Source organism: Amblyomma americanum, chromosome 1 (assembly GCF_052857255.1).
Source record: "Amblyomma americanum isolate KBUSLIRL-KWMA chromosome 1, ASM5285725v1, whole genome shotgun sequence".
Classification (NCBI taxonomy): domain Eukaryota; kingdom Metazoa; phylum Arthropoda; class Arachnida; order Ixodida; family Ixodidae; genus Amblyomma; species Amblyomma americanum.
The window spans coordinates 34,133,979-34,148,891 of record NC_135497.1 but is presented as its reverse complement, the minus strand read 5'-3'; the positions used below and the strand labels follow the sequence as shown (position 1 = coordinate 34,148,891).

Genomic DNA, 14,913 nt, shown 5'->3' with positions numbered 1-14,913 from the left:
GGACAGCAGAGAGCGTCGGCGCTACTGATTGCTTAGTTTTTCCAGCTGCGACATAATATGTATAGTGGAACCTTGTTAATTTAGACTTCAAGAACGATTGAAAACTTGATCGAACAAAGCTGAATTTATATAAAAGACAGCCTCACAAGCAGCGGGGCTGATATTCTCTGTGGGTTCACACATCACGCATGCACAGTTGCAAGCTTGTAGTATTCTTGGATGTTGTTGCATTTGGGTTGCAAGCCCCAAGGGTAGCGTTGGCCTGGCGGCCTGGGGCAAAGCTGGAAACATCCGAAGGTCCCGGCAAAAGATGAGTCGACTGGCAACAGAACAACTTATTTATTCTGGCATCGCATAAGAGCAGCCGGTCAGGGCGACCACGTTACTCGAAGGAAGAAATCGAAGTCTCCCTCGGCGTCCGGGGCAGCGGCGTTTTATACCATCGGAGTCGAGGGCAAGAGGGAACGGCTTGGGAAGAGTCATCCGATACGGCGTCGCTTCGACATGTCCAGACGTGACGGGCGCGTCCGCCAGGCCGGCGCCGGTCAGACCTCCTCGCCTCCCAGTTGGGGAGCTCCTCTCCCCGGCTGCCGCGCTTTGACAAGCGTGGGCAAAACATGCACACACACACACACGCACGCACGACGACACGTGGCACTGAAACCTGCCTGGACGCGCTTGGCGGGAGGCGTTGCGGCCGCGATGAACGAAGCCGCGGCGTCCGTTGCATCCGCGCCGGCTATACCGCGCGTTGTAGGCGAGACGTAACAGACCGCCCCGCCGGGAGAAGGAGATCCCGATGGTCAGGGGACTGCATCCGCTGTCCAGAGGGATGTCGCTCGATGATGCTCGTAATCGAAACCGATCGTCCCTCGACGTTGCTTGAGCGCAGCGCACAGAGAAGGCCTCGTTCTCGGGTTCAGGATCACATAGGACACTGCAAAGTCACTTCGGGAGAGTTGCCATTTTTGTGCTCGTTCCCAGCAAGCGTTAGAACTACGCCGAAACGCAACCGCTCAGTCAGCAAGCACGAGACAACCCTCACTAAGCTCTGCCAGGCTCTTTCCCCTTTTATACTACTGCCTAGTTCCTTACAGTAGTCAAGCAGCACTCAGAACGCGTCCACAAATTGGAAAATTGCACTAGAAAGCACATAATCACTTTGAAACACTAAACAAAAGCAATATGTTAAAAATCCTGCCTCAGGAAGAAAACATCAGTAACCAACAACTTTGAGGCGGATTCCTACGTTAGGGGCTTCGACTTAAGCCATCGGCGTTACCGTTGAGACTCCCCTTTTTGTAACGCACCTCAAAGGAATATTGTTGCAAAGCTAGGCTCCAGCGCAGGAGGCGGCCATTTTTGGGAGATATGGTCTGCAGCCATTGAAGAGGGCAGTGATCCGTCTCAATGATAAACCTCGAGCCGGCTAGGTAGCATGACAATTTCTGAACGGCCCACACGAGACACGCACACTCTTTCTCGGTGGCGCTGTACGCCTGCTCACGACAGGTCAGCTTACGACTAGCATACAGGACGGGGTGTTCCACTTCTCCATTGTCCCTTTGGCACAGTACAACGCCCATGCCTCGCTCACTAGCATCGCACTGAACAACGAACCCTTTTGTATAGTCTGGCGATCGTAGCACAGGCTGGCTTGTTAGGGCGCTCTTTAGGGCGCTAAAAGCTCTTTCCTTTGTCTCGCTCCAGACGACTGTTTGGGGCTCTGTTTTTCTTAGAGCATCCGTCAGGGGAGCCGCGATATCGGAGTACCTGGGGATGTACCTCTGATAGTAGCCGGCGACACCTAAGAACGACCGAATATCGGTCTTCGTGCGCGGTTGCGGGAAGTCTCGCACAGCGGCCACCTTTATTTCAGAGGGGCGGCGACGACCCTGTCCAATCACGTGACCGAGGTAGACAACCTCGGCCTGTGCTAATTGGCACTTGGGAGCCTTGACTGTCAAGCCCGCTTCGCGCAGGCGGGTTAGCACTGCCCGCAAGTGTGCCATATGCTCAGACCAGGATGCGGAGAATATCGCTACGTCGTCTAAATACGGTAAAGCAAATTCTTCCTGTCCCCGCAACACTTTGTCCATGAGGCTTGAAAAGCAGTATGGCGCGTTCTTCAAACCAAAACTCAAAACTTTAGGACGGAATGTTCCCATTGGTGAAATGAACGCCGCATACCTACTAGCCTCTTCTGTAAGTGGAACCTGCCAATAACCCCTGACAAAATCTAGGGTGGAAATAAACTGAGCGCTACTAACTTTCTCAAGGCGCTCCTCGATGTTAGGGATCGGATAAATTTGATCCTTAGTAATGGAATTAAGCCTGCGGTAGTCGACGCAAGGACGAGGTTCCTTGCCCGGTACCTCAACTAAAATCAAGGGGGAGGTATAATCACTCTCACCCGCCTCAATAACACCGAGCTGTAGCATTTTCTTTACCTCAGCCTCCATAATATCGCGCTGGCGGGGTGACACCCGGTACGCCTTGGATCGTACTGGCTCTGGGGAGGTAAGTTCTATATCATGAGTAAGGACAGAAGTCCTACCAGGCCCCTCAGAGAACTGACCTTGAAACTCTTGTAAGAGTTGGTGTAGTTCGGTTTTCTGCTCAGGCGACAGCTGTGCTTTACTGAGTAAGTCACTAATGACCTGATCAGTGTCTTCCCTGTTCGTCACTGCGCCTAGTCCCAGAAGCTCGACCGGAAGCTCTTCTAACTTTCCCGTGTCGCGCATTTCATCTCCAGTACCTGGTGCCTTCAACGCTACAGGCTCAATTTTATCCATTTCTGACGTGCTCGGAATATCAGCTTGCTGCGCCTCCGACCCTTTCTCATTGTTCGACAACGTCGGCCCCGCAACTACCGCCTTTGCAGCGAGCTCCCGAACTCTCGGTCTGGTTAAGGCCTGAACGCTAGCCTCACCAAACAAAAGCCCGTTCTCGCGCAGGAGGTGATCGGACCTGTTCGAAAATAGGTACGGGTACTGGGGGGGCAGCCTAGATGACACTACGGCCTCCGTCTCAAGTGCTCCGAAAGGTCCTTCAATAAGCACTTTTGCTACGGGCAGACACACGCTATGAGCTTCCAAGGCTTGCTTGATCCATGCGCACTCGCCCGTGAACATATCGGGTTCTACGTAAGAGGGGTGAACTACATCCATTGTAGCTGCGGAATCACGAAGCACTCGGCACTCTTTCCCGTTCACGAGGAAGTCTCGCATGTAAGGCTCGAGAAGCTTCATGTTCTCGTCAGTGCTACATAATGACAAACACACGACTTCTCTTTTTGTTTCTGGACACTGCGCCGAAAAGTGACCCGGCTTCTGGCACGTATAACACACGCGCGCTTGCCTCGCCTCGAACCGCTTTCTGCGTTCGGCTTCGGCTGCCGCCGTCTCCTTACGTTCGGTCGGACTGCTTTCACTCGCATCCGCACTACGCGTGTCCCCCCTTGCTCTCATGGGTGTGAACTTCGGCCTCTCAGACTTGGAGACAAATTCACCCTTTTGACCGTCCTTAGCTCCGCGAGCCCGACGCGTCACAAACTCCTCGGCTAGCTCGGCGGCTTTAGCCACTGTACTAACGTCTGGCCTATCCAAGACCCAGTACCGCACGTTCTCAGGTAACCGACTATAAAACTGTTCCAGCCCGAAACACTGCAGAATTTTCTCGTGGTCACCAAACGCTTTCTCTTCTTTGAGCCACTCCTGCATGTTTGACATAAGCCTGTAGGCAAACTCTGTATATGACTCATTTCTGCCTTTTTCATTTTCCCGAAACTTCCGACGGAACGCCTCCGCTGACAGCCTGTACTTTTTTAGCAGACTCGATTTCACTTGGTCGAAATCCTCTGCCTCCTCTCTCTTCAAGCGAGCGACTACGTCGGCCGCCTCGCCGGGTAACAAAGTGAGCAAGCGCTGTGGCCACGTTTCCCGAGAGAACCCCTGCTTCTCGCACGTTCGCTCAAAGTTAACCAGGAACAAACCAATGTCCTCTCCAAGCTTAAACGGCCGCATCAGGTCAGTCATTTTGAACGATACCCGTTCTCCTGCACCGTGTGCCTGACTTCCATTACGAGCGCGTTCCATCTCTACCTCGAGACGCTTCATTTCCAAAGCGTGTTGACGGTCGCGCTCTTCTTTCTCTTTATCTTTTTGCTCTTTACGTTCGCGCTCCTCTTTCTCTTTTTGTTCTTTACGTTCGCGCTCGTTTTTCTCTTTTTCTTTTTGTTCCCTCTCCTCAATCGTCTCAAGGCATTCCGACAGCTCGTCATCCTCAGCCTCCAACTCAAGAATAGCCCTTAGCAGTTCTGGTTTTCTGAGTTTGTCTGAGACATCCAGACCCAACTCTCTTGCAAGCTCCAGCAATTTCGGTTTGCGCAACGACTTCAAATCCATGGCTGCTCCGAATGCTGCTTTCTCTACTGCCTACTATTGTCTTGCCGCAAACTAACCCGGCAGCAACGACAACACAATTACCAGCTCTGTTTCTGACACTAACAAAAGCCTGGCAAAACTCAGAAGAAGAAAGTCCCGCACTCACCAAACCTCGCAGCCAAGAATTCAGCGCAGTCGTTCCGCTGCAGGCAACCAGTCATCACACAGGGCTCGTTGCACTGCTCCCGGATGGTCGTTGTGCTGCTCAGCATACAGTTGACCGCATATCTTCGCTGCTGGCCTCCGTTGTCGGAATCTCACCGCTGGCAACCTGTTGTTGCATTTGGGTTGCAAGCCCCAAGGGTAGCGTTGGCCTGGCGGCCTGGGGCAAAGCTGGAAACATCCGAAGGTCCCGGCAAAAGATGAGTCGACTGGCAACAGAACAACTTATTTATTCTGGCATCGCATAAGAGCAGCCGGTCAGGGCGACCACGTTACTCGAAGGAAGAAATCGAAGTCTCCCTCGGCGTCCGGGGCAGCGGCGTTTTATACCATCGGAGTCGAGGGCAAGAGGGAACGGCTTGGGAAGAGTCATCCGATACGGCGTCGCTTCGACATGTCCAGACGTGACGGGCGCGTCCGCCAGGCCGGCGCCGGTCAGACCTCCTCGCCTCCCAGTTGGGGAGCTCCTCTCCCCGGCTGCCGCGCTTTGACAAGCGTGGGCAAAACATGCACACACACACACACACGCACGCACGACGACACGTGGCACTGAAACCTGCCTGGACGCGCTTGGCGGGAGGCGTTGCGGCCGCGATGAACGAAGCCGCGGCGTCCGTTGCATCCGCGCCGGCTATACCGCGCGTTGTAGGCGAGACGTAACAATGTCATCTGTTGCTAAAACTTGCATAGTAAAGTTAGCGGAACTCATTTGTGCCGAATCCTTTTGTGCCAAATACGCGAAGATACAGCAACGATGCATGTGGGAGGCGTATGGCTTGCATAGGCCAGCAAACTCACTCAAGTTGACTCACTTGGGCTCACTCAGACTCATTTCACTGAGTCGTGAGCGAGCCTGGACTCGCATTCAGATTATGATCCAAGTCATGACTGAGCCCGGACTCAAGTTTAAATCATGATCTGACTTGTGAGAGTTCTCCGAACTTGCATTCAGATTATTATCTGGTTTGTGAGTGGGTCCGTACTCGCATTCAGAACATGATCTGAGTCGTGGTCAGAGTGGGCTCACATTCAGATCGTGATCAAAGTCCTCCTGGTCAGTCTGGTAGAGTTCCCATCAAATAAGTCCATCATGTGAGGTTAAACAATCCCATGATCCCAAGTGAATCGATGATGCCGATTGGGCAAAAGTTTGTAACGTTCATAGACGAGAGTTTCCTGCGCACTCGTAATACTGAATAGCTTTTGGTCGAGATGATGATGTAGAGCAATTTCACGGTTTTATGGTATGTAATTTTTGTGGCTGGTGCACTCATGGAACATTACTTAAAGCGGAGAAAAGTTGATTAGTTGCCACTCCTGGTCTCGTTGGGTGTAAGCTATGGCTTGCCGCATTGTGGTTCTTCTATTTCTTCCTTAACTGTCGAACACATGCAGCGGCCTTAGATCCTTACATCCCGCGAGCAGCAGCTACAGGCTTCTACGCCTCTCAGCAGGCCTGCCTACAGGCTAGCTGCAGTTAAGAGACCGGTCATATCGCATCACCGTGTTTTCAACAAGTTTTTTTGCATTTTAGGCACGTAACTTGTGCCGTTGGGCGTAAGAATGATTCAGCTGTCCAAAGTACGAGCTTATAACAGTCCTGAGTCGAGGCGAGCCTGGGTGAGTCATGACTTAAAATGTGCGAGTGATCCCGAATGAGTGAGTGCAGGTGAGTCCCGAGTTGAAATGAGTGACTGAGTCCAGATGAATTGTGAGTCAAAATAAGTGAGTGAGCGCAGATGAGTCGTGAGACAAAATCGAGTCCAGGTGAGTCAAAATGGGTGAGCTCGATGAGTTGAGTCGAAATGAGTGCGCCAATGAGTTGCGAGTCAAAATCAGTGCTCCCAGATGAGTCGCGAGTCAAAACGAGCGAGTCCAAATGAGTGAGTCAGCCTAAATGAGTTGTGAGTCTGAGTGAGACATGAGTCACTATGAGTGGTTGACCCCGACTGGTGAGTGAGCGAGCCCGAGCCTCTGTGAGTGCGAGTTTGAGAGCCTGAAGGGGCACTCATGATTTTGCCGAGGTATGAGGACTTGACGGAGAAAACTGGTTCTGAGGAAATGAAAGGTGCAGTAACTGTCTAATTTGTCAGTGGACAACTCAACCGCACCATGAGGGAAAGGAGGAAGGTGGGAGTGAAAGAAGAAAGAGGTGCCGCAAGGAGGACTCTGGAATAATTTACACCACCTGTGGATCTAGAAAGTGCGCTGACATCATATAGCATTCAGGTGCCTTTGTGTTTCGCCTCCACTGAAATGCAGCTGCCTTGGCCAGGTGTGAACCCAGGTGCCCCTGGCTCAGTAGCCAAGCACCCTAACCACTGCAGTGGGTTCTTCCCAGAGATGGTGAAAGCAAGGAGCTTGTACCCGTAAGAACACACCGCAGCCCTGACTGTTCTATTGCAGCACCATCCATTCTGATGACAGGCAAATTGCCCCTCATTATACATAAACCACTGCAGAGTGCATACAATAACATATTGCCAGTTTTGAGATTGGTGCTGTAGCCACTGGGCCTAATTACCAAGGCCGACGTCAAGGGAGCTATTGTTTAAGCCATTTGTCAGCTCTTGCTTATGTCTATCGCTATCTTTGCCTTTTCCTTTTTCACCCTCCGTATGGCGGGCGCAGCGCAGTTCTTGCAGTTGCAAGTACATATTGCATGCCAACGGCTGAACAAGCATCGAACACTGAGCTCATGAAAGTCACCACCCATTGCCTGTGTACACAACGTGCACAGATAAAGTCATGTGAAGCATCAGCATAAGCTCAAAGCTGCCAACCCCTCCCACCACCACACTGGCAATATTGACATGAAGCGATTTTTAAGACTGATTTTTCTGGCATTCTTGCAGGCCCCGAGAGAGTAAAAAGAATCAGTCAGCGATTGTAAATACAGCAAGTTGCACTGCTCTAGCTTGAGTTTTATATAAAATTTATTACAATGAATTTCGGCTGTACCAAACTACTTCATTATAATAGAGATTTAGGCTAGATGGTGTGGGTTCATCTTAAAAAAAAAAAAAGCGGAAAGGACAAGGCAGGAAAGCCCCGTTGTCTCTTTCTTGTCCTATAGTTTACGCTGTTTTTTAAGATGTCCTTCACTACATTTTACCTGTTTGCTATAACCAGGTTCAACGATATCACAGTTTCCCAATACCTCAGAGCTACCCCAACTGAAGCGTGTGTACTTGTGAACTCCATTCTAACGAACTTGCTACGCGGACTCTCTGGCTGGACCATAGAATGTTTCAAAACAATAGAACACAAAACTGCCATTAGAATAGTGTATATGATCGCAATGAGAAAAGACAGTTGACACAGCTCGCCGTGATCAAGCACCATCGGCATCTTTCCATGTCAAATGCAGCAGCCTCTGCAGCTTTTGCTTTTGCTCTTACAATGTTACATGGAGTGGTACCAGAACTGCTCTATTCATAATCAGCACAAAACAACTGGACGCAGCAAAGGCATCGGACGTGCAGTACACGGCCATAGTTGTCACTCGTTTGCTAGCACGATTCTGGCGCTAACAGCAGACGTGCGGAGCGCCGGTGACAGGCAGCAAAGATGACAGTCCCGTTTCCTAGGGCAATGGTGGCTGGGCAGACTGGGAGGACGGACACATGGACAGAAGAAGGCGCCTCTAACTCCCACCTCCCCCACTCCTCACCCCACACGTAGTAGCGTCTTGCAAGCTACAGCGGAGATGGTGGCGGCAACACTATCGCGAATCATTTCCCCATGTTTATGACTTCGGGTACCAGGGGTTTACTGTGAATATTTGCTATGCGATTTCATCTAGATTTATTTTTCATTTTGGTTTCCATCCTGCATTGTCCTTTTGAATTTTCACACGAAAACTTCCATGCAATGAAAAATTGTGGAATTTTCTAAACTTCGCTATATATCCAGGGTTAACTGTATTTTGAAACGTGCATCAGCACAAGAAGAAGACTTCATTTCCAGAACGAACCTTTGATGGAACCCTAAATGCCAATAAAAACGTGCAAGCTCCTTACACATTTCGTTTTTTTTTTCCTAGGAGGCAGGAGTGTGCTTCCTTGCCACTTCTAAGCACACTGGCAGAGAAAAAAAAGGGGGGGCATTAAATGTGAACCCACTGCAGTGGCTCAGTGGTTAAGGCGCTCATCTAATAAGCCGGAGAACCCGGGCTCGAACCCGACCTCGGCGGTCGCGTTTTCATGGAGGCGAAACACAAAGGCGCCCGCCCGTGTGCTGTGCGATGTCAGTGCGTTAGATATCCCCAGGTGGTAAAAATTATTCTGGAGACCTCCACTACGGCACCTCTTTTTTTCTTTCACTCCCTCCTCTATCCATTCCCTTATGGTGCGGTTCGGGTGTCCACCGAGATATGCTAGACAGTTACTGCGTCATTTTCTTTCCTCAAAAACCAATATTTCAAATCTGACTGGCATCTGCAATCACTGCATGAATCTACACTAAGTACTTCTTTGAAACATGTGCAGAAACAATGAAACATTTTTCATGATGACAGTATCCAACGAATTGCAACATGCCTGCATGTAGACGATATTTCCTGCAAGATACTTAAGTAGGACACAGAGTCTTACCTGGACTCGAACAGGGACACTGAATCGTTAGCAGCCTTTTTCGCCACTTGAATCACCTCTTCTTGCTGTTTCAAGCTTCCCTGCACATGTAAATTAGGCATCAGTGTACTGTAAACACTTGGGTTGTTCAGTAGCATCCTCTAGTGGCATTTCATTTGCTTCAACAAGAAGAGTCAACAAATTCAACATGAATTCACATGAATTCAATTATCATAATTTAATTAATGAACATGAATTTACCATGCAAACTGCAATTGTAAATCAAGGTACTAGTCTATATCCCGCAAGCTATGATGCACATTCTGGTAAAGTCCCATGCATCCACACACAAGAATACTGTTAGTCCCATATATAAAGGAAAAACTCCCAAGGCGGAGAAATTTCATTAAGGGAGTAATTATTCAATAGCATCCACCTGAGCATGCCACACTGCTACAAAGGAAAGCTCTACACTTTCCTTAGAATCTTTGCAGAGGAAGAAAAATCCATCCTGGTCTGAGCATTAAACCCGATCCTACCTTCTGTCTAGCGCAGTTGCTTTAGCAACTAAGCCAACCAGAATAACCAGTAGATGGCGCAGAGAGGCTGGATATGCAGGGTGCCTTGACGTCCGCTCACCTCCGCTTGCAGGGTGAGGACAACCTTTATACCACCCAGCGCCAACGTCTTATACATGATGATTGATGGGGTGCTTACACAATCACTGCCCATTTCTCTGATAAGGAAAGCCTCGACCAGTTCATCAGCTATCTTTAAGATGTTGGTGTCCTTCAGCCTCGGCACGCAAATTTCAGAGGGCTCGTATTCGTCCATTATGCTTTCATAACTTTCCTGCATCCAGGACAATGCTGCTTCAGCGTCAATGCTCGCAGACTCCCCCGACAACAGCTTGGTGACGATGCAGTGCTGTGCTTTAAATCAGTTTAGCCATCCAGCGCTCGCCTTAAAGTTGTGCCCCAGAATGCACATGAAGTCAATCGCCTTCTGCTGCAGAAGGCTTCCAAACAAAGGCATCTTGTTCGCTCTTTTGTCGAGGAACCTCTGAAGTACGGCTTCGTTGACGTCTTCGTAGACCGGCGTTGCCACCGTCTTGTTCTGCACACGTGTGCCATTCTGAAGTGCCCCCCATGATGCTGTTCTTGGATTTCAGAATCGTAGAAAGTGAGCTGCAAGGGATACTGAATTCCTACGCAATGTCCGACTTCTTTCTGCCTTTTGCAGCTTCGGCGATGATTGCAGATTTTTCCTGGAGCATCAAAAACTTGTGCTTTTTAACAGGAGGCGGTATATTTCCAGCAGGCCAAAAATAAACACTGGACACAAGCAAGTCACGGAGAATTCGGCGTGCACAGGGCGGATGGTGAGATAGCATGGTCGGCGTGCACGAGGCATGGTAGCGAAAAGAAAAGGAAGGGTTCGTTGTTCTGCCTAGATGCTTCCACGGTTGGCCAGCGGTGCCGCCATGTGAGATGTCACATGCATGCATAGTTGCCAACAGATGGGCTACCAAAGACCTCTTTCAGTGAACAAAAAAAAAAAAAAAATCTCACTGCTACATCATTACTGTACCGACAGAAAGTAAACAGCACTGGCCGCGCTGGTGCTTGTTGGCAGAAATGAACGGCCCCGACTTGTCGAATGAGTGTGCTGGTGCAGTTTTACCACTTCTCTGTTCCCAACTGGTTGATGTGCCGAAAAAAAGTTGCAGATCACTACCTCAAACTTTCGTTAAGGCGGAACTGATTATTAAAAACTCTTTGCTGTTCAGAGGGGGAAAATGCATTGAACTCAATGAAAGTTCGCCGGGGGCGCCAGAATTTTTCATTGCCATGAGAATTTCGTTCTTGAGGACTTTCGTTATTGTGGGGTTCAACTGTATGACTGCAGGAACCGACTTGAACCATGACAGGTTCTCCAAGATAAGACCGCTCCTCACAAGAGTGTCTGAAAACATGGCAAAAGTGGAACCCGAAGAGTTCAATGTGGTGGATGAAATGATAATTCCTTTCAAGGGTAGGTGTGCCCTGTAGCAATATGTCAGGAACAAGCCTCACAAGTGTGGTATCAAGGTTTTTTGCAAGAGCGGGTGCTAGTGGCATCATTTACAGCTATGAAATTTATGTAGGGAAAGGGACTATCCCAGAACCGTCAGAGCTTGGCATCAGTAGTGACATTGTATTGAAGACGGCTGCCTCCCTGGCACCTAATAAGGGATTCAAAGTAGCGTTCGACAACTGGTTTGCTTCATATGGCCTTGTATGCGTGCTTGAAGAGAGAGGCATTCATTCTATAGGGACCGCTCATCAGATTACCCGGCTGCTCCTTCAAAGGGGACACCGAATTAAAAAAAAGGAAGGCCGAGGCCCCTTCAACCTGAGCACTGAGCCAGAGAACAATGTTTCTGTGGTCAAGTGGCATGACAACAAGCCTGTACACCTAGCTTCCTCATATGTAGGAGTGGAGCCAACAGGCCAAGTTCAGAGATGCAGTTCTGCTAGTCACAGTCACATGTCTGTACAGCAACCAGCAATTTTCCGAGAGTACAACCGCTTTACGGGTGGTCTAGATTTATGTGACACTTTGGTAGAGCTCTATCGTTGCAATATTCGTGGCAAGCACTATCTATGCACTGTTTTCCACGTCACTGACGTTTGCATTGTGAAACACATGGCTGCTGTATAGACGACATTGTTGCCGGTGTGGAACGTGACACCAGCCCCTTTTGGAACTCGGAATGCAAACTGCACAGGCTCGACTCAAAGCAGGGGCTTCAGAAACCAGAAAACGTGGCCGTCCTGCCGGCGACAAGCCACCTCCCAAAAGGACAGCCACTTGCATTCAACCAGCCCAGGATGTGCGCTTTGACAGCACTGCACGCTAGCCTGTTCACTGTGAAAAGAAGTAGAGGTGTGTGCCACACTTCTGCCTCAACTTCTGTGCCACACTTCTGTTTCAAAATGTTTCATGTGAAATACAACTTTCACAGAACTCTCGCAACTAAAAATTTCACAACCATAAAGCCCTAGCAACCCAATTACAATCATGCAATAAAATAATAAGCAAAGCTCAAAACTAGTTTTGTTACATTTATGGACTACCCACTCGTGCTATCATCTAAATATGAATTTGTTTTTTAGAGCGCGAGCTCTAACTGGTCACATTTCGAGCCTCAGAGTTATGCTGATCCAATGAATAGAATCCAAGATGGCAGCCTCCATAGCAATGACGTTGTATTAGAGCGTTAAGCTCTACTTCTCCCGTTTCAGGTCTCAGCGTTATGCGCTATAACGCAAATCGTAACCCAGTGGTTGCCATGATAACCGAGTTGGTTACACAATGGAATAAAATAATAACAGGCGGCAGCATGATGCCTGAGCACCACAACTTGAAATTAAACTATGTTGATACGATACATATATATCCGTCTGGCAGGCGTCAGCCAGGCCACTTAGTCCCGACATTCGAGTAAAATCTGTGGGCCGCAGAATGTTCCGAATGGTGCAATACGATTCAGCGTTTCGTGCAGCATAAACTCACTAGTTAAGTTAGAGCCTAGCTCGTGGCAGGGATTCGAACCTGTGACATATGTGCCCCCAACTTCACGTCTTTACAAACCTACATATGAACATTCCGGCTCAAACACTTGTCGCAGAGTGTTCCGGGTGGTGGCATATGATTTTGCATTTCGTGCAGCATAAACTGACTAGTGAAGTAGAGTGCAGCTTGTGTCAGGGATTTGAACCGGCGGCCAATGTTAGGTGTGTTAATGCTCGACATTCGATCACTGCCTCAGAGTGGGCCTGAAAGGGCTAAAGGATGCCGTTTCACAAATTTCCTCCAGCAAGAATTTTTATAATGAATTTTATGGAAGCTGAGCTATCTGCAGTCAAAATTTGCATTTCCACGTCTATTCCCTCTCCCCTCATCACTTTTTGCGAGCTGAAATGTCGGCGCTGCTCCGCCGGCATCACTCACTCGGTCCCTCCACCGGCTGCTGACACACGCGGGAATTTCCCGCAGGGCAGAGTCGGTGCAGTGAACCAATGACAGCAGTGTGCTGCTTGTAACAATTGGTACATGGCGCGTTGCACATGGCTTTGGGCAAGAGGGCAAAAGCCCAGACCTACTGGTCGACGCGAGACACGGAAGCCGGAGTTTTTAAAAATGTATTGTAAATTATTGGCTTGCTTTGAAGGTCTTATACACTGCGTAAACACTAAGTGGGCTGTACTTCACATAATGCAAGCATTTTGAAGCCAACCTCAAACACCCTTTTCAAGGACCCTTGAAGGGGGCACAAGGGTCTTTAGATCCGTAAATTCGCGAAATTATCAAATTTTCCAATTTGTCATAATCGGATTCGAGAGGTTCTTTTCCACCAACACATGGAGTTTGGAGCCCAAGTCTCGTGTAGTTTTTGAGAAATTGCCCAATCAATAAGCTGCCAAGGCACAGGAACTTGCGAGGATGCACCAAAATAAGCCAGTTTTCTATGCCTGTGCAATTCAAGACCAACAGCCATAGTGCTTGCTCTCTGTGCGGTCTCGTTTGATAGTGAAGCTCACCTCCTTTCTTTCGTGCCAACGCAGCAGCCACTGAGCCTACTGAAAGCCGAGAAAAATGCCAAAATAACGGATTTGGTGCCTTGCATCATGTGGCGAAAATGAAGCTTTTTATTGGCTAGACTGAATTTCCCACCACTTTCAGTCGCATTTGGATACCATCATTTTGAAAATTTATCAGCGTGGACAATCACAAAGTCGAAGCTGGGAGCCTGTCACGGCAATAAATGCTCAAAAAATAGGCAACATAGCGGAAAAAATGTAATAACTAATTGGTCGACACAAAAATAACAGCATTTTTGGAATTTGCACGAAAAGCAGCACACGAATGCAAAGTTTATTTGGTTGCAAAATGAGGAAAATGATTTTAATTAACACCAGTGTCCCCTTGGTTAAGCTGTACTACTGCTTAGTAAGTAATCTTTCCAAATTTCGAACAACGATGGTTTAACGAGGTTTTGCTGTATTGTCGAATAAACCACAAAGTAGTGCGATTTGAAGCACTGCTCCCCTAGCTTACACGCCTCTGCAGACCTGGAAGCATCATCTCCTCGTCGCCTTCTAGCTTAGCACTACTTCTTCACTATCATCACCCATTCCGTGCAGTCAGGTTTACCAACTGCATGTAGGGCACTGACACCAAACAGTGCATGGGCATCACGAAAAAGTATAATTTCTGGCTACTGCGACAAATGAGTGGAAGTTCCGTCGCTGCCATCAACACGCACACCACCGCCCTGCCCTCTCGCTCAACTCACCCAGACAACCCAACAACGACATGTTAGCCTGGTTCTTAAAAGTAAACTCTCACTTGCATTTTTTCCTGCTGGCTATCTCATTTAACTTGTGTTATTTTGCTGATGATGCTAGCAATTCCTTTTCCAAGCACAGCTCCAGGTATTACTGTCTGCACATTAATTAGTGATAAATAAACTGTTCATGCGGACAAAGATGCCAAAACTACCTCTTGGTGACTTTTAAACACAGGACTGCCACATTAAGTCACCGAAAAAAAAGGTAGTAATGGATTTGTCAAAAATAATATTTGCTGAAAAAATAACAAAACTTGAAAAATTCTCCCGAATCTAAAAAAAATAGAACTTAAAAGTCCAACCACTACATATACTATATCACACTACTACACCAAAA

At 48.6% G+C, this 14,913-nt stretch overlaps 1 protein-coding gene across 6 annotated transcripts in view; it reads right to left on the bottom strand.

The window, feature by feature from the left end:
- Positions 1–14,913, bottom strand: part of LOC144112617 (uncharacterized) — a 145,449-nt gene that overhangs the window by 108,597 nt on the left and 21,939 nt on the right. For all 6 annotated transcript variants that reach the window (XR_013310342.1, XR_013310349.1, XM_077645422.1 and 3 more), the window contains exon 6: positions 9,203–9,282. Coding sequence is in view for 4 of the 6 variants with exons in the window: in XM_077645422.1 (XP_077501548.1) it covers positions 9,203–9,282 (80 nt within the window). In the remaining 2 variants the exon portion in view is untranslated. The remainder of the gene's footprint in view (positions 1–9,202; positions 9,283–14,913) is intronic.